Source organism: Dasypus novemcinctus, chromosome 6 (assembly GCF_030445035.2).
Source record: "Dasypus novemcinctus isolate mDasNov1 chromosome 6, mDasNov1.1.hap2, whole genome shotgun sequence".
NCBI lineage: Eukaryota > Metazoa > Chordata > Mammalia > Cingulata > Dasypodidae > Dasypus > Dasypus novemcinctus.
The window spans coordinates 86,895,021-86,914,463 of NC_080678.1; the positions used below are offsets into that span (position 1 = coordinate 86,895,021).

General features: G+C 42.6%; 1 protein-coding gene across 1 annotated transcript in view; it reads left to right on the forward strand.

The window, feature by feature from the left end:
- Positions 1-2,551: 2,551 nt before the first annotated feature.
- The window catches only part of LOC105746549 (anthrax toxin receptor 2-like), a 51,154-nt gene continuing 34,262 nt past the window's right edge, over positions 2,552-19,443 (forward strand). Inside the window, exon 1 of the mRNA XM_023590031.2 lies at positions 2,552-2,844. Within this exon, the coding sequence (XP_023445799.2) occupies positions 2,654-2,844 (191 nt within the window). The 5' untranslated portion in view covers positions 2,552-2,653. The remainder of the gene's footprint in view (positions 2,845-19,443) is intronic.

Here is a 19,443-nt window from a genome sequence, read left to right on the forward strand (position 1 = left end):
ATGTAACTTTTTTGTGTGTGATGTATATATCTTCAAAAATATATAATTTACAAAAATGATGGGGTGGGGGGTGGGGAGTGGGGTATATGGAAACCTCATGTTTTTTAAAATATTTTTTAATGTAATGTTCTTTGTAATCTATTCACTTTAATTAAAAAACTGTAAAAATAAATAAAACAAAATGGATCATGGACCTAAATATAAAAGAGACAACTATAAAGCTCCTAGAAGAAAATGTTGAGAAACATCTTTAAGATCTTGTGGTAGGTAATACTTTCTTAATCTTATACCAAAAGCATGAACAATGAAAGAGAAAATTGATAAATGGGACCTCCTCTAAATTAAACACTTTGTCCTTATAGGACTTTCTCAAAAGGGTGAAAAGGCAGCTGAATCAATGGGAGTAAATATTTGGCAATCACATATCTGATAAGGGTTTAATATCCATGATATATAGAGATCATACAACTCAACAATAAAAAGTCAAACTGCCTGATTAAAAAATGGGCAAAAGAATTCAAAACACAATTGTCCAAAGAAGAAATACAAATGGTGAAGAAACACATGAAAAATGTTCAACATCACTAGCAATTAGGGAAATGCAAATCAAAACTACAAGATATTATTTCACACCTATTAGACTGGCCACTAGTAAACGATGGAAAACTGTAAGTGTTGGAGGTAGGAACACTTATTCACTGTTGGTTAGAATGTAGAATGGTACAGCCACTGTGGAGGACAGGTGGGCAGTTTCTAAGGATGTCGAATATAGGCTTACCATGTGACCTGGAAATACCATTACTAGGTATATACCCAGAAGAACTGAGAGCAGTGTAACAAATAGACTTTTGCACACCCATGTTTATAGCATCATTATTCACGATTGTTAAAAGTTGGAAACAACCCAGGTATCCATCAACTGATGAATGGGTAAACCAATTGTGGTATATTCTTCCAATGGAATAGTATGCAACCATAAGAAGAAATGTGGAAACATGACAACATGGATGAACCTGGAGGACATTATGTTGACTGAAGCAAGTCAGATACAAAAGAACAAATACTGTATGATTGTGCTATTATGAACTAAATATATAATGTAAAATTATGGGGTGACGCCTTCTCCCAGGGGCTCCAGGCACCCTCTGCCTGCCCCTTCCCACCAGCAGCTGGGATCCTAGGCCCTCCCTTCAACAACATGAGCTCGCACCCCGAGCCCCTGCACGCGGCTTCAAGCTCCCTCAGCAAACACTTCAGCCCTGGACGAACCCCGTGTCTCCCCGGGAAGCTGCTTGGAGGAGAAAGGCCCCGAAGGACCACCCGGCCCCGCGGGGCGGCCCCACCACCGCCTCCACCAGGCCCAGCGCCGCTGGCATCCGACTCCACGGTGTGGGGACTGCTGGTCCCAGGGCCTGCGGCTCCTGCTCTGATAAGGGCTGAGCGCGGGGCTCCCCTCCTCCCCACACGGGGCCCTTCCCCGCAGCCCGCAGCCGGAGCAGCCGGTGGTCGCAGTGCTGAGCGAGCGGGTGTGAAAGAAGAGCCCGTGCCCCGTCACTGCACCCCCAGCCCAGAGCCAGCTCCAGCCCAGTGCACTTAGAGGGACCCGGGCCCTCCTCCCTGCCGGCTTGGACCGCGGGCGTAGCCCCGCTGCCCTGTCAGCGCCTGGCCCTGGCCCGGGGGCGCTGAGCAGGCGGGTCCCCACAGCTCCGCCTCCCAGCCAGGAGAGTCTCAGCTGGACCCCGGGGGAACGGGCTGCGCCAGCCCGGCCGGGACATTCTCTCCAGGAGAAAGGGCCCCTCAGGACAGATGGGGGCTCCCAGGGCCCTTCCCGCTCCCCCAGCCGGCTTTCCCTCCCCCCACCCCTCCAGAGGCAGCCCCAAGGGAGAGTCGGGAGACCCTGGGAGCCGGTGGCTGGCCCCGCCTCCCCCCACTGCCTGCTGCAGACCTTCGGCGCTGGCTACTCCTGCAGGGCCTCGGTTTCCCCATGGAGCTGGTCAGGGGAGGACCGCCTCCTGCTGGGTGAGGAGAGAGAGGCGTCCTCAGCCTGCGAGCACCCTCTGGGTTCCACTTGCGGCCCCCGCAGGATTGACAGTAACTGAGGACCAGAGAGATGCCTGAGCCCAGTCTCTGCCTCCAGGCTCTGCTCCCAGGCCAGGGTGGGGAGGGCGGGTGGGGGGCGAGGGAGTGCCGGGTACTCATCCACAAACACCCAGAACCTTGTGGTAATATGCTATTAAGCAAAAACGCAGCGATTTTGAGGGTCCTAGAGGCCCCCTGTGAGGGTCTGGGGGAAAGGGGCGCCTCATTTAGCCCCTCCCACCCCGCACAGATCCTGTGACTCCCCCTTGCTGTTGTGAACAGCCCCGCAGTGCTGCAGGTCACAAAGTGGCCACGTCAGCCTCATGGCCATCGTAATAACCGGGCCCCGGCCCTGGGGCGGCGGAAGGGGGCGAGCAGGCAGTTGCTGCTGGTGCCCAGAGCCAGCCACTGTCTTGCTTGGCGCGCTGGGTGGGTGCGTGGCGAGGTCGTGCGGGTCTAGGCTAGAGGCGAGGGCCGGCGGCCGCTGAGCACGCGCAGAGGCGGAGGTAGTGCCTGGAAGAGACTTTGGTGGACTTGCTGGGCCTGGCTCCAGGCCCCCAGAGGGACCAGACGGATGGGGAGCCGCGCTCCCGGGGCGCCTGGGCCAGCGCCCTTATGGCTGCTGCTGCTGCTCCTGCAGCTGCAGGTGTTGAGCGCGGGGGGCAGACCCCATCACGTTCGGAGCGGGAGGGGCGCGTGGCTCCAGAATTCAGGGGATTTGGGAACCTGCCAGCCCTCCTTGGATCTCTATTTCGTCCTGGACAAGTAAGTTGCTGGGGGCGCCTGGTGCACGGAGGGGGGGGGGGAGGGTCGTTGGAGCAGGTCCAGGCTCCACAGGGGGTTCTGCCTGGGTCCAGGGCCTGGGGAGCCCCTGTCTTGTGGACGCTGCGGGAGGTCCAGGGGTCAGGCGCAAGAGAGGTGGCTCTGGGAACGCCTTGTTTCCCGAGGCAGAAGGATGCTCCAGGCTTTTGTGTCCAGATACTTTTCCTTTGGAGGTTTCTACTGAGAAATAGACTAAGCTGCAAGGCAACCAAGATGTTCATCTGGGCTCTTGAATGGCAATTCGGGGAGCAGAGATTCAGGGAGCACCCCAAGTAGTGTTGTGTTGTGGCATTTCCAAGCAAGAGATTTCAAAGAAAAAGACGGGCACAAAAGTTGACTGTGGTTGGAGGATGTTCGGGTTTATGTTAGGAGTTAGCTGAGTCCTTTCATTGCACTTTGCTTTTTGGTGTAGGGATGTCCCTGAGGTTTTGAGGAGCCTGTGCCTGAGGCTTTGCAGACTCCAGTGGTTTGTGACACCTGAGACCTGCCTAAGAGTCACCTCTGTGTGGCCTCCTGACTCCATTTGAAATCTCTTGGCTGTCAAACTCTGTTTTCTTTTAGTTCTTTATAAGGAAGGGAACATAAGCCACCACAAAGTTTCTGAGGCTTCTGTCCCTCCTTTTAAGTGGCCTTCAAGTGGGCTGATCTTTAGTCTAGAAGACTTCTGTCTCTACAGGGTCCCAAAGAAGCAGGTTCGTGGCTTTCTTGGGGTATTTTAAGTGTCTCTGGTGCTTGGAAAATCCTTTGCTTTGCTTCTTCTGGTGGCTTTGCTTCCTTCTTCACAGTCACTTTCAGGAGCAGCTGGCAGGTCTGCTTGTGGCCTTGGCCCCTGGGCTGTGGCTCAGGTGCCTCCTGGCCCCTGTGAGGTTGTCCTTGCAAAGAAGGAAAGGGAGGTGCAGGGTCAGCCTTGGAGAGATTGTCTTGCTTCTACCTTCAACTCATGTTGGGTTGACAGTGAACTTTGCATTCATTGAAGAGTAATGGAAGTGCAACCAATGGCAATTCTGCTGGAGCACTTTATGGTTTCACCGTGTTGTCTTCTTTCATCCTCCAAACAGCCCTGGAATGGACAGGAGCAAAGGGGGGTGTCCATCCAATTCTGGCTGGGAGGGGTGAGGCCCTAGGGGTGAGTGAGGGACACAGGAGCAAGTGATGGAGGCAGATCTTGGAAGAGAATCCCTTCCTCTGCCTAGTGGGGGGACTTCTGACACACCCTGGACAGGTCTCGCCTGGTTGACATCCCCTTGGAGAGTGGATCAGGGTTGGAGGACAGCTGGATCTGGAGGGGATGACAGCCTCTCTAGTTTAGTCTTTCCGGAAAGGGCAGTGAGTCCAGAGGGCTCCCCGCTGCTGGGCAGCCATCCTACTGCTCTCCCAGGCTCTGCTGTTTGGCCCAGTGGGGGCACAGCCCAGCCTGGGATGGAGGAGGAGCTCTGGCACCAGGGGTGTGTGAAATCACAATAACTGAGCACTTACTACATGCTAAGCAACATACTGGACACTTTAGTCCCTGCCAACTGAGGGAGTGTGTTCAATTCCCCTCTTTTAGGATGATGCAACTGAGGCTTGGAGGGGCTAAGTGGGTTGGTCAAGGCCAGTTAAACCTAGTTTGCATTTATATTTCCCTACTGGCTAATGATGTAGAGGCTCTTTTCATATGCTTATTTTTCATTTGTGCATCTTCTTTGGTATGTTCAAGATTTTCCCTATTGTTTGACTGAGTTTTTTATGCTTCTGTTGTTGCATTGTAAAAATTTCTGTATATTTTAGACATTAAACCCTTATTAGTATATGATTTGCCACTATTCTCCCATTTTGTAAAATATTTTCAGTTTTTTTAATACTGCCTTAATGAATTAAAGTTTTAATTGTCATGAAATGGAACTTACATATTGTTTCTTTTGTTGTTCATACTCTGGCATCATATCTATGGCTCCATAGCCAAATAGTGTATCATAAAGATTGCTTTCTTCAAAGAGCTTTGCATTTTTAGCCATTATAATTAGGACCTTCATCCAATTTGAGTCAATTTTTGTATATGATATGAGGTAGGAGTCTAGCCTCATTCCTTTGCAAGGGGATATCCAGGTTTTAATGATGTCATTTGTTAGAATCTAATCTTTCACATATGTGTGTTACTGACATTTTTGTACAAAATCAATTGTCCATATATGTTTGGGCTTATTTCTATACTTTCAATTCTATTCCAATGGTCCAACTATGCATTATCTTTAGGCCAGTTCCACACTGTTTTGATTACTGTAACTTTGTAGTGTATTTTGAAATTGGAAAATGGTACTCTTTCAACCTAATTCTTCTCTTTCAAAATTGTTTTGCTATCTGAGGCTCCTTGCGGTTCTATGTGAATTTGAGGATCAGCTTTTCCATTTCTGCAAAAATGGCTGCTGTAATTTGACAGTGATTGTGTTGGATCCATAGATCATATTGGGCAGAATTGACATTTTGGCAATATTCACTCTTTCAATCCATGGACATGGGCTTTGTCATGCCACACATTTATGCCTTCTTTGATATCTTTCAATGGTCTTTTGTAATTTTCACTATAAAAGTTTTTTACATCCTTGCTTAAATTTATTCCTAGATATATCATTCATTTATATGCTGTCATAACTGGAATTGTTTTCCTATTTTTGTGTTTAGATTGTGCATTGTCAGTATATAGAAGCATAACTGATTTTTAATGTGTTAAACTTGTACCCAGTTGCTTTGCTGAATTTGTTAATTCTAGTAGTTTTCTCATGGATTCCCTTGGCTTTTCTATTTAAAAGACAACATCATTTGCAAAATAGATAGTTCTACTTCTTGATTCCAATTTGGATGCAGTTTATTTCTTCTTCCTTCTTAATTGTTCTGGCTAGAACTTCTAGTACAATATTGAATATTGAATAGCATGATTAAAATGGGCATCCTTATCTTGTTTCTGATCTTAAGGGGAAAGTTTTCAGTTTTCATCATTGAGCAAGATGTTAGATGTGAGTTTTTCTTTTTTCTTTTTTGTCTTTATTTTCTTTAATGTTGAATTAACAAAATATGGGGCCCCATATACCCCCCACCCCCTCACCCCACTCCTCCCCCCATAACAACAACCTCCTCCATCATCATGAGACATTCATTGCACTTGGTGAATACATCTCTGAGCACTACTGCACCTCATGGTCAATGGTCCACACCATAGCCCACACTCTCCCACAGTCCACCCAGTGGGCCATGGGAGGACAAACAATGTCTGATAACTGTCCTTGCAGCACCACCCAGGACAACTCCAAGTACCAAAAACGCCCCCACATCACCTCTCTTTCTCCCACGCTCTACCCCCAGCAGCCACCATGGCCACTTTCTCCACACCAATGCCACATTTTCTTCAATTACTAATCACAATAGTTCATGAATAGAATATCAGTAATTCCACTCTAATCCATACTCTATCCCTCCATCCTGTGGACCTTAGAATGGTTGTTTCCACTCCACATCTATATCTAGAGGGGGCTTAGATTCCACATGCATGCTGGATGCAATCCTCCTGCTTTCAGTTGTAGGCACTCTTGGCTCCCTGGTGTGGTGGTTGACCTTCTTCACCTCCTTGTTGGCTGAGTGGGGTAAGTCCAATAAACCAGAGTGTAGGAGTTGCAAGTCTGTTGAGGCTCAGGGCCTGGCTATCACATGGTCAGTCCAGAGATTCAGGTCCCCTGAATCCCCAGCACCAACTACATTTCCGGTAAAAGTAACAGGAGAGACTTGTGGACAAAGATCACATCTGAGTCCAGCTCCATCACATGGAAACATAAACTCCAAAGTAGGGCCAACTGACATGGCACTGAACTCCATCTGCCATGACCATAGAACCTGTGGGTGTCTGTAGCCCTCAGAAGAACCAGTACCTGGGATTGTATCTACTTTATCTGTCTCTGGGACTCTGCTGAGGTGTGCATAAGGGCAACCCCTCTGATAACCTCCTGGCTCTTTTTGGAGACCCATAGCCATATAAACTCATTTGTCCTTTCCATTTCTCCCTTTTATTCAGGTCAAAAAGCATTTTTAACTCCTGGTATTATATGTAGACTGAGATATTCTGCTGGTCTGAGTTGACCCTTTTATTTAAGGTCATTTTTTAGTAATTGACCTTTATCATAAAGAAAAATTTCCCTTCTAATCCTAGAATTCTAAGTGTTTTATCAAGGAAGGATGCTGGGTTTTTTTCCAAGTGTGTTTTCTGCATCCATTTAGATGATCATGTGTTTTTGTTTCCTTCATTCTATTCGTGGATTGATTTTCATATATTGAACCAGTCTTGAACCAAGTGGTATATATACACGACTTGGTCATGGGTACAATCTTTTGTCACATGCTGTTGGATTCAGTTTGCTAGCATTTTGTTTAGGTTTTTGGCATCAGTATTCACAAGGGAACTTGCTCTGTAAATTTCTTCCCTTATCAGCCTTTGGTATCCAGGTAATGCTGGCCTTATAGAATGAATTATAAAGTGTTCCTTCTTCTTGAATGCTTTGGAAGGATCAGAGAAGGATTGGTGTTATTTTGTACTTGAAATATTGGTAGAATTAACTATTGAAACCATCTATTCCTGGATTTTTGGTGGACGGCTCTGTTTATTCAGTGTCTTTATTTGTTATAGATTTGTAGAGATTTTCTCTTTCTTCTTGAGTCAGTTTAGGTAGTTGATGTGTTTTTAAGACTTTTTCTAATTGACCGTGGCCCTCTAATTTGTTGATATAAAATGTTTAGAGTATTCTTTTCTAATTCTTTTTATTTCTATAAAGTCAGTAAAGACAGCATTATTTTATTTTGATTTTAGTTATTTGCATATTTTTTCTTTGACACTGTAGCTAAAATACAGACCATTTTGTCAAATTATCATAAACCCAAGTTTATTTGTGTTGATTGCCTCAAATGGTTTTCCATTCTCCATTTCATTAATCTCTGGTCTAATATAGAAATTATTTCCTTCCTTCTGCTAACACTGAATTTATTTTGCTCTCACCGGTTCATCAGGATGTGAAGTTAAGTTATTGATTTGAGATTTTTCTCTTCTTTTTCATATAGGAATTCATAGCTATAAATTTTCTTTTCAGCACTGCATTCATTCTATCCCATGAATTTTGGTATGTTGGCTTTAAAAATTCTTTCTAAGTATTTTATTTATTTTTTCTTCCTTTTTAATTTTTAAAAAATGTTACATTAAAGGAATATGAGGTCCCCATATATCCCCTACCCCCCTCACCCCACTCCTCCCACATCAACAACCTCTTTCATCATCGTGGCACATTCATTGCATTTGGTGAATACATTTTGGAGCACTGCTGCACCACATGGATAATGGTTTACACTGTAGTTTACACTCTCCCCCAGTCCACCCTGTGGGCCATGGCAGGACATACAATGTACAGCATCTGTCCCTGCAGTTCCACCCAGGACAACTCCAAGTCCTGAAAATGCCCCCGCATCAGATCTCTTCTTAATTTCCTCTGTGGTTTCTTCTTCAACCCACTGGTTTTGAAGAGTTTGTAGTTTAATTTCCACATATTTATAATTTTTCCAGTGATCCTTCTGTTATTGATTTCTAGCTTCATTCCATTGTGCTCCAAGAAGTTACTTTTCATGATTTCCATTTTTTAAAATTTACAAGTCTTATGCCCTAACATATGGTCTTCCTATGGAATGATCCATGTGCACTTGAAGGATGTATGTGTTCTGTGTCGTTGGGTAAATTGCCCTATATATGTCTCTTAATTCTAGGTGGTTTATGGTGCTATTTCAATTTTCTATTTCTATGCTGATTTTCTGTCTCAATGTTTCATCTACTATGGAAAATGGTGTGTTGAAACTATTATTATAGAACTGTCTATTTCTCCTTTCAGCTCTTTCTACTTTTTCTTCATGTATTTGGGGCCCTGTTGTTATGTGCATATATGTTTTATAATTGTTATATCTTCTTTTTTAGTTGACTCTTTTATCAATATATAATAACCATCTTTGTTTCTTGTAAGAGTGTTGGCTTACCATATATTTTTTCTGATATGAAAGATATCAGATATCCATCTTAGCTCTCTTTGGGTTATAATTTGCTTGGGGCATTCTTTTTCATTTTTTCACTTTCAACCTATTTGTGTCTTTGGAATGAAAATGAGTCTCTTTTAAGTGCATATAGTTGGATCATGCTTCTTTATTCTTTCTGCCAATCTCTACCTTTTTATTTGAGTGTTTAATTCATTTACAGTAATGTATTTATTTAAAAGGCAAGACTTCTAACATTTTGCTACTTGCTTTTTGTATGTCTCATACATTTTTTATCCCTCCTTTGCTCCATTATTATCTACCTTTTTTGCTAAGGTGATCCTTTATCATGACCCATTTTGAATCACTTCTCATTTCCATTTGTATAGATATTTTGGACATTTTTGTGATTAACATATGGATCACATTTGACATAATAGATCTATTATAGTTTATTTTCAATAGTTTACACATAACCTTTTCCTATTTCTCTCCTTCCCTATGTTACTTTTATTGAAAGGTACTTCTTTACATGTGTGCTCTATAATGTATCATTATGGTTGGTTTTATGCATTTGAACTTTAAGCCAGATAATAAATAAAAGATGGATTTACAAATGACACATACAATAATACTGACATTGACATTTAGCCATATATGTACTTAAACCACAGGTCTTTATTTTTCAAACAGTTTGGAGTTGATGTCTAGTGTTCTTTCCTTTCAATGTGAAGGAGTTCCTTTAACATTTTTATAAGGCATGTCTATTTGTAATGAACTTCCTTAGTTTGTGTTTATTTGGAAATATTACAGTTTCTCCCTCATATTTGAGGAGCACTTTTATAGATATATTATTTTCCTTTGACAGTCATTTATTTCTTTCAACTCTTTAAATATTTCATGCCATTGCCTTCTGTCTTCCATATATTTGAATTAACAACCAAATGTTAATCTTACTAAGCATCCCTTTTACAAGATATATCACTTCTTTCCTGCTGTTTTCAAGATTCTCTTTTTATCTCTGGGCTTTGCCATTTCCACTAAAATGTGTCTTAATGTAGATCTCTTTGAATTTATCTTGCATGAAGTTGATTGAGCTTTTTGAATTAGTTTATTTCTATCTTTCATCATATTTGTGACATTTTTGGCAATTATCTGTTTTAGCATTCTTTCTTCCCCTTCTTCTCTTCTACCTCTGGGATTCCTATGACATATGAATTGGAACACTTGATTTGGTCCTACCATTTCCTTATACTCTCTTCACTTTTTCATTCTTTTTTCTTTCTGCTTCTCAACTTGCATAATTTCAATGGTCTTATCTTCTGGTTTGCTGATCCTTTCTTCTTGTTTCAGTCTGTTCATGCTATTGAATTTTCCTCATGTTAGAATAATTTTAGTTCAAGAATTTCTATTTGATTCCTCTTTATAATTTCTGTCTCATGATTAAAATAATAATTTTGTTAATAAATTGTTTTCCTGGTTTCCTTTAGTTCATTTGTCCTGTTAAGAGAGTTGATCTATGATCTTTGATTAGTAATCCAAGTGACTGGGCTTCCTCTGTTAAAAGATTCTTTTGAATTCATTTTTCCTACAAATGAATCATACTTTCCTCTCTCCTTGCATTTTTGTAATTTTTGGTTGAGAATTGGACATTTTGAGTTTTGAGTATTATGGTCACTCTGCAGGCTAGCTATTGCCTTCCTCAGTTTGCCAGACCAAGTAAAAGACAAAAAAGTGAGGGGGTAGAATAATAAGGAAAAAAACATACCCCCACCCCTTCCAAAAATGTCTGCCACCCCTTAATTCTCTAAGTAGATGCCAGTGGAAAGCTGGAAGCTATTGTTGCCAGGAAAGCCAAAATCAAGGCTTGTGTCTCTGCAGGTCCTTCATGACCCATCCACCAGAAAATACACACAAAAAGAGAAATGAAACTGTGTTAGTCAGGGTTCTCTAGAGAAACAAAACCAATAATAGATATCGGTCAATTGTATGCGATTTTATAAGAATCTCTTACATCACCGTGGGGTTGCACACCTCCAGGTTCCACAGGTAGGCTGCAAAGCATGGCTCTGATGAACGTCCAATGGAGGTCCTTGATGAGTTTCTGAGAGATGTTGGCTGTCCAAAGACGAGCTGGGAAATTCTCTCTGAGTGCTGAATCACTTCCCCTTTTAAGGCATTCAACTGATTGGATAAAGTGTCACTCATTGCTGACAGAAATCTCCCTGACTGATGTAGATGTAATCAGCTATCTATGCAGTAAAGTCAGTGGTGACTAAAGTCCATAAATGCCCTTCTACTACAGTTAGCTCAGTGCTTGCTTGACCAAACAACTGGGTACGATTACCTGGCTGAGTTGACACATTAGCCTAACCATCATAGATACCTACCAAATATAAAGATGCTTGGATCTTTACCTCCAGCAGATGCTGTTTGAGGCCAGAACGCCCTACTGATGAGTGGGCCCAGACTGAACTTAGCATGTGTGCTGGTGTCTCAGGATTTCCCAAACTGACCTTGACCTTCAGCCAGACTTTTGGAGGCTGATGTTTCCTCTGCCCACAGTGACTACAGCCAGCTACTCTTAGAATCTATGACATGTTTCCACAGCTGTGCCACCTCCACTGCCAGCACTGCAGTACCTCATGGTTTCCAGTCTTCATTACAAAAACTGAATTCTTGGCAGTCTTTCCTTTCATCCTGAACTCCCCATGGTTGTTCTGAATGTCTGATCTGGTTTTGGGGTTACCCCCTAGTTAATTACACTCTCTTTTTCTAGCTCTTTTTTTTTTTTTTTGGTGGAGGGAAGATTCTTTAATACTTCCTATTTTACCATTTTGCTCCAAATAGCTCTCATTTGGCTTCTTAAAAGAGGGGAGGAAGCACAGGTACCTCTAGGTATCCTTGGAGAGCAGGGGAGGGGGTGAGCAACTCAAGTTGTCTATGGTCCAGATCAGACCCTAGGATTAATGATGCTCTACATGGTCCCTTCCTCACACTCAGTCTATTTATTTGCTAGTCCACGATGCTACTGGATTATGAAAATGGAGTGTATGCTGAGCTTGCCAAAGAAATCGCCCTTGTATACACATTGCATATCCTCAAGCTGGCATGTGGCCAGAGGTGGGTGTGGAAGTCTTATCAGGACCACAGTGGACTTCTTAACCCCAGGGAACTAATGTGCCTTATTTCCTGAGCCCGGCGCATATTCATGTGGGAGTTGGAGAAGATGATGGTGAGGATATAGGTTGGTGGAGAATATGGTAACTGGCCACATTCCAAACCCATATTGAAACCAGAGGCCATGAAATTTTTGACAGTTTGAGTGAGGAAGGTGAGTTGTGGCCTGGACTGGGGTAAGTGTAAGGAGGAAGTTAACGCCCCTGACTGAGTGTCTGACAACACTGTGGGTAAATGGCATTTCCCTTATTTTGTAGAGAATGAGAGGAGGAGGCTCATGGACTGAAAGTGGTCTGTTGACACTTCTAGAAGGAAGACATGGAGACAGAATAGAAACTCTGGAGTGTGCAACTCCAGGACCCAGTCCTAAACCAATGGCTGGGGTCCCTGGGAGCTGCTGATGTGGTCTTGGAGGCAAAAATAATCTTTTAGGGAAGTGGCTGTGGCTCAGTCAGTTGGGCTCCCATTTACCATATGGTGGTAGGCTTGTGAAGACAGGCTCGCCTGCATGCCGTGGAGAGCCAACCCAGCAAGGGGACGCAACTAAAAGGGAGACAAGTAAAATCTTAGAGGAGTGTGCAGCAAATGGACACAGAGAGCAGACAACACAAGCAAACCACAAAGGGGGGGGGCAATAAATAAAAATAAATATACAGACACACAGAAGAAAGCACAGTGAATGAACAGAGAGCAGACAACAAGCAAGCTGCAAGGAGTGGGAGGAATTAAAAAAAAAATCTGTTAGCCGTGTGGAGGCTCTCTGGTTATCATTGCCATTCAGGGACACCCAGAATTTGGGGACCAGGTGTTTACACTGGATGGACTTGGAAAATGTGGGTGAGCCCCTACTGTGTGCCCACTTCCTTGACCAGGGCACCTCTGACTTCTAGGGAAGGGACTCCATACTGAGGGTGAAGCCTGTGCAGAGGTCCAGAGAAAGCAGATGTCAGGTGGTCTAGGCAGGCCTGGAGCTCAAGGAAGTGGGGGGAGAAAGGAAGAGGGAGAGGAGAGGACAGGCCAGATGGCGGGGACCTGGGGCCATGAATAAGGTTTGCTCTTCATCTCAAGGGCATTTGGGGGTCATTGAAAGGAGGCCTTCATCAGAGGTGTGATGGGTCAGACTTGTGTTTTCAAAAGAGCCTTTGGCATCTGTGGAGAGAATGGATATGAAGGAGGAAGGATGGAATCAAGGACTGAAGTGCAAAGGAGAAGAGTTAGCCCAGACTTCTGCTTCCATGGCTCTGCCTCTGCAGTCATTTTTTCTTGATTTTGTCCCATCTCTGACCCTCTGTGCCAAGGCTGGCAGTGCCTGTACTCAAAAAGTTCTCAAAATTCTTGTCAGTTTTGCATGCAGTTCAAGAGTGCCCATGCTACTAGACAAAAGGATTTCCCACAGATCCTTCCTGGATAAATGCATTTTCAAGCCTGACTTCCTCTGAGGGGGCTGGTTGGATCCATGAGTCATACACCTAATCTTTGCAAATTTCAGTTCAACCAAAGCCTCCTGTGGGACCGTGTTCTTGGGAGCTGCCTTTCTCATATCTCGGGGAGGGCCCTAATAGAGCTGTTTCCATGCCTAATCAGAATGTGTTGTCTTGATCTGCTGAGAACTTTCCAAAGCATCAATAGCTCGTTCCTTTTAGACCTGTTTTCCCTCCCTCAATTTGCTAAAAATAGCAAGGAGATACCAGGCAGCATTTTCCACACTTACCTTGGAAATTTCCTAGCTAAACATCCAAGAGCTCACTTACAAGTGTTGTCTTCCATCCAGCTTAGGTACACAATTTCACCAAGTTCATTGCTACATAATAAGGATTGCCTTTCTTCCAGTTTCCAAGAACACATTCAACATTTCCTCCTAAGGCCTCACCAGAAGCACTTTTGATGTCCATATTTCTATGAACATGATGTTCATTGCAATACAAGTGTTCTCTAAGTTGATAGAAACTTTCTATACACCTTTCAGTTATTTCTGAACCCTCACCAGAAACACTTGCTTGCCAATTTCTTTTTTTTATTAGAAAAGTTGTAGACTTACAGAAAAATCATGCAAGAAAAAGAATTCAAATATACCACCCTATTATTAATACCTTACATTAGTGTTTTACATTTGTTACAATTCATGAAAGGACATTTTTATAATTGTATTATAAACTGTAGTCCATAGTTTACAATGGTTCTCTGCCTGAGTTGTACAGTCCTAAGTTTTCTTTAAAAATTTTAATCTAGTAACACATATACAACCTGACATTTCCCCTTTAACCACATTCACAATGTAATTCAGGGCTATGAATCAGTGTTGCTAATTACATTCACAATGCAGTGCAACCATCGCCACCCTTCATTACCAAAACTTTAGGCTCAAACCAAATAGAAACTGTATACAATTTACTTTTAATATACACTTTTCTTTTTTTTTGTTTAATTCTTTTTTTTCCAAATTCTACTCAATGTATTCATTTTTAAAAAGATATTACATTAAAAAATATGAGGTCCCCATTTGCCCCCACCACCCCCACCCCACCACTCGACCCCCAATAACACTCTCCCCCATAATCATGTCACATCTATTGTGTCTGGTGAGTACATCTCCAGGTATCTCAGCACCCCATGTCCCGTGTTCCACACCATAGCCCACACTTTCCCTCGTTCCATCCAGTCGGCCATGGGAGGACATACAACATCCGGCAATTGTCCCTGGGGCACCACCCAGGACAACTCCAAGTCCCGAGAATGCATCCACATCTCTTCTCTTCCTCCCCTTCCTCACATCCAGCAGCCACCATGACCACTTTTTCCACATCAATGCCACATTTTCTCGATTATTAACCACAATAGTTCATGAATAGACTATCATTAAGTCCACTCTGATCCTTACTGTATTCCTCCTTCCTGTGGACCTTGGCTTGGTTGTGTCCATTCCACATCTATGTCAGTTGTAGGTACTCTAGGCTCCGTGGTGTGGTGGTTGACATTCTTCAACTCCATGTTAGCTGAGTGGAGTAAGTCCAATAAATCAGAGTGTAGGAGCTGAAGTCTGTTGAGGTCCGGGCCTGGCTATCATGTTGTCAGTCCAGAGATTCAAATCCCCTAGATATATCTTAAACCCCAGTACCAACTACAATTCCAGTAAAGTAGCATGAAAGTCTTGTGAAAAGAGATCCCATCTGAGTCCAGCTCCATCACGCAGAAACACCAGCTCCAAAGAAGGGTCAACTGGCATGGCAGTGAAACCCAGCTGCCATGACCATAGAACCTGTGGGTCTCTTTAGCCCTCAAAAGGACCAATACCTGAGGTTGTATCTACTTTATCTGTCTTTGAGGCTCTGCTCAGGTGTGCATAAGGGCAATCCTTCTGACAAGCTCCAGACTCTTTTTTAGAGACTCATAGCCATATAAACTCACTTGTCCTTTCCATTTCCCCCTTAATTTAGGTGAAACAGCATTTTAAACTCCTGTTATTATATGTAGACAGGGATATTCTGCTGGTCTGCATTGAACCTTTAATTCAAGGTCATTTTCTAGTTGTATAATCAACTGGTACTTGGTAGTGATCCCTCGGTGCCAGGGAGGCTCATCCCCAGGTGTCATGTCCCACGCTGGGGGGAATGCATTGCATTTACATGCTGAGTTTGGCTTCAAGACTGGCCACAATTGAGTAACATGAAGGCTGTCAGGAGGAAACTCCTAAACACAGTGCTGCTCTAGGCCTTGTTCTTATTTCAGGCGTATAGGCTCACAAGCATAGTCATTAGTATCAGGGGCACACTGTTGGACCCTCATTCCTTCCTGGTCCTTACTGTTGCACATGGGGGACTGCTGCTGCTCCCCTAGGGACCATGAAAGAGCCCCCCCCAGCCAGTAACCCAGTATCCTCTAGGTGTTGTTTTTAATTGTTTCTACTATGAGTATATCCAAACATTACCATGCACCCTGGACATATGCCCTGTATAACTCCCTGTCAGCCATATATCGCCTGTCAATAACATCCCATACCAGTATTCCTTTGCTGCCATTGTTGAACCACTCTGTGATCCAAAACTTCCTGAAAAGTGAAGCCCAATATAATGTCAGGTTCCCTTAATAGTAAAATGGAACATAGCGATGAGTTTAAAGGTTAGATATAGAATACGTATTGATTTGGAAAAATTCTACATCCTATCTTTTTCTTTTCTTTTTTCCTAATTATTGAGCTTCTCTTCACAAGAGCCTTAGATCACAGTAATTCATATATACAATATACAGTACTCCCACACAACCACCATAAAACCTTTTCCTTTCCACAGCGATAATCTTATAACATTCATATCATATTTACTTAAACTGATGTACAGACTCTGAGACAATAGCTTTCAAACAAGGTGACATCTGTGCTTACATTGTGGTCCATGCTTTAGGATATACAGTTTTCTAAATTTTTAGTTATCCTATGTTTTACATTATGGTTTATATTATTAGTCTGTCGTCCCCTATATGTTTTTGGTGTAATATTACATGTTTTATATCCATCCCTGTGTACTCTCATGAAACTCCTCTCTTACCCTCACATTTACCTTGGTTCCATCCATTCAACATCGATTTTCCCCTCCCCTTGGGGCCCACAGTGACAGCCAATCTCCATTTCCCGAGGAGCCACGTCCAGAGATACTTGCAACAGTGTTCAGGGCCTGACTTGCTCAACTGCCCTAATGCCCTGGGAGCCACCCTTTCTCTCCAGAGATACAGTTCCTTCTTTTTTGATGGCATTGGTCCTCCTCAGGATGTGGGTCCACCCCCACTCTCACTACTTGGGTCTCTACCCAATGGTACAACCCACCCTGGCAAAATGAGCATTCAGACATTCCCCAGGAGTCCGTCCCGTGTCAGACCATCCCCTCCGAGCATCCTAAACAGGTAACCCTCCTAATTATATTTTGATATGCTTTTCTAAGCATTTTACTCTCAACCAACACCTGACACTCTCCTATGTTCGTATGTTGCCCTTCCCTTCCCCCAATTTTTTGGGCAATATTACCCATCTGCCAATCCCCAGCCCCCATCAAACCCACAAAGCCCCACCCAAAGGCAACCCCTTGCCCCCATTTTATCTCTTCTTTGTGCTCATACTTACTGCCAGCTCATCATAGATTCCACCCCTGCAGATGTCGGCTCACATCCTTCCTCCACCCCCCGATTTCTTGTAAGCCTATCTTCCAGTCTCTAGCTCTCTGAGGCAGGTTGCTTATTTCATATCATTGAGGTTATGTAGTATTTGTCCTTCAATGCCTGGGTTGCTTCACTCAACATAAGGTTCTCAAGATTCATCCATGTTATCACATGTGTTTGTAGTGTATTTGTTCTTACAGCCAAGTAGTATTCCATTGTGTGTATATACCACATTTTATTGATCCACTCATCTGTTGATAGGCATTTGGGTTGATTCCAACTTTTGGTGATAGTGAACAATGCTGCTATGAACATTGGTGTGCATATATTGGTTTGTGTCCTTGTTTTCAGTTCTGCTGGGTATATACCCAGCAGTGGTATTGCTGGGTCCTATGGCAAATCTATGGTTAGTTTTTTGAGAAACCACCAGACTGTCCTCCAGAATGGTTGTATCCTTCTGCATTCCCACCAGCGGTGGATGAGTGTTCCCATTTTTTCACATCCTCTCCAGCATTTGTATTCTTCTGTTTTTTTTTTCATAGCTGCCAATCTTATGGGAGTAAGATGGTATCTCATTGTAGTTCTGATTTGCATTTCCCAGATAGTTAGAGATTTGGAACATTTTTTCATGTGCTTTTTAGCCATTTGTATTTCTTCTTTGGAGAAGTGTCTGTTTAAATCTTTTTCCCATTTTTTAAATGGATTGTTTATCTTTTGATTTTCAAGATATATGAGTTCTTTATATATGCAAGTTATAAGTCTCTTATCAGATATATGGTTGCCAAATATTTTCTCCCATTGTGTGGGTTCCCTTTTTACTTTCTTGACAAACTTCTTTGAGGTGCAGAAGGCTTTAATTTTGAGGAAGTCCCATTTATCTATTTGTTCTTTTGCTGCTTGTGCTTTTGGTGTGATATTCATGAAGCCATTTCCTATTACAAGGTCCTGTAGATGTTTCCCTACATTGCTTTCCAAGGTGTTTATGGTCTTGGCTCTTATATTTAGGTCTTTGATCCATCTTGAATTGATCTTTGTATAAGATGTGAGATGGTAATCCTCTTTCATTCTTCTACATATGGATATCCAGTTCTCCAGGCACCATTTGTTGAATAGGCCATTCTCTCCCAGTTGAGAGGGCTTGGTGGCTTTATCGAATATTATATGCCTATATACATGAGGTTCTATATCAGAACTTTCAATTCGATTCCATTGGTCTGTGTGTCTCTCCTTATGCCAATACCATGCTGTTTTCACTACTGTAGCTTTGTAGTATGTTTTGACGTCAGGTAGTGTGATTCCTCCAATTTCATTTTTCTTTTTCAATATGTCTTTGGTTATCCGGGGCCTCTTTCCTTTCCAAATAAATTTCATAGTTAGTTTTTGTAGTTCCTTAAAGAAGGCTGTGTTGATTTTTATTGAGATTGCATTGAATGTGTAGATCAGTTTTGGTAGGATAAACATCTTAATAATATTTAGTCTTCCTATCTATGAACAAGGAATATTCTTCCATTTATTTAGGTCTTCTTTGATTTCCTTGAACAGTCTTGTGTAGTTCTCAGTGTATAAGTTTTTTACATCTTTAGTTCAATTTATTCCTAAATATTTGATTTTTTTAATTTACTATTGTAAATGACATTTGTTTCTTGATTTCCTCCTGAGCTTGCTCATTATTGGTGTAAGAAATGCTACTGATTTTTGCACATTGCTCTTATAACCTGCAACTTTACTAAATTCATTTATGAGTTCTAGAAGCTTTGTTGTAGATCTCTCAGGGTTTTCTATGTATAGGATCATGTCATCTGCAAATAATGAAATTTTGACTTCTTCCTTTCCAATTTGAATGCCTTTTATATCTGGTTCTTGCCTCAGTGCTCGAGCAAGTACTTCTAAGACAACATTAATTAGAAGAGGAGACAATGGGCATCCTTGTCTTGTTCCTGAGTTTAGAGGGAAGAATTTTAGGATTTCTCCATTGTAAACAATGTTGGCTGTAGGTTTTTCATATATACTCTTTATCATGTTCAAAAAATTTCCTTGTATTCCGATCTTTTGGAGTGTTTTTATCAGGAAAAGGTGCTGTATTTTGTCAAATGCTTTTTCTGCATCTATAGATATAATCATGTGATTTTTTTCCTTCAATCTCTTTATATGGTGTATTACATTGATTGATTTTCTTATGTTGAACCA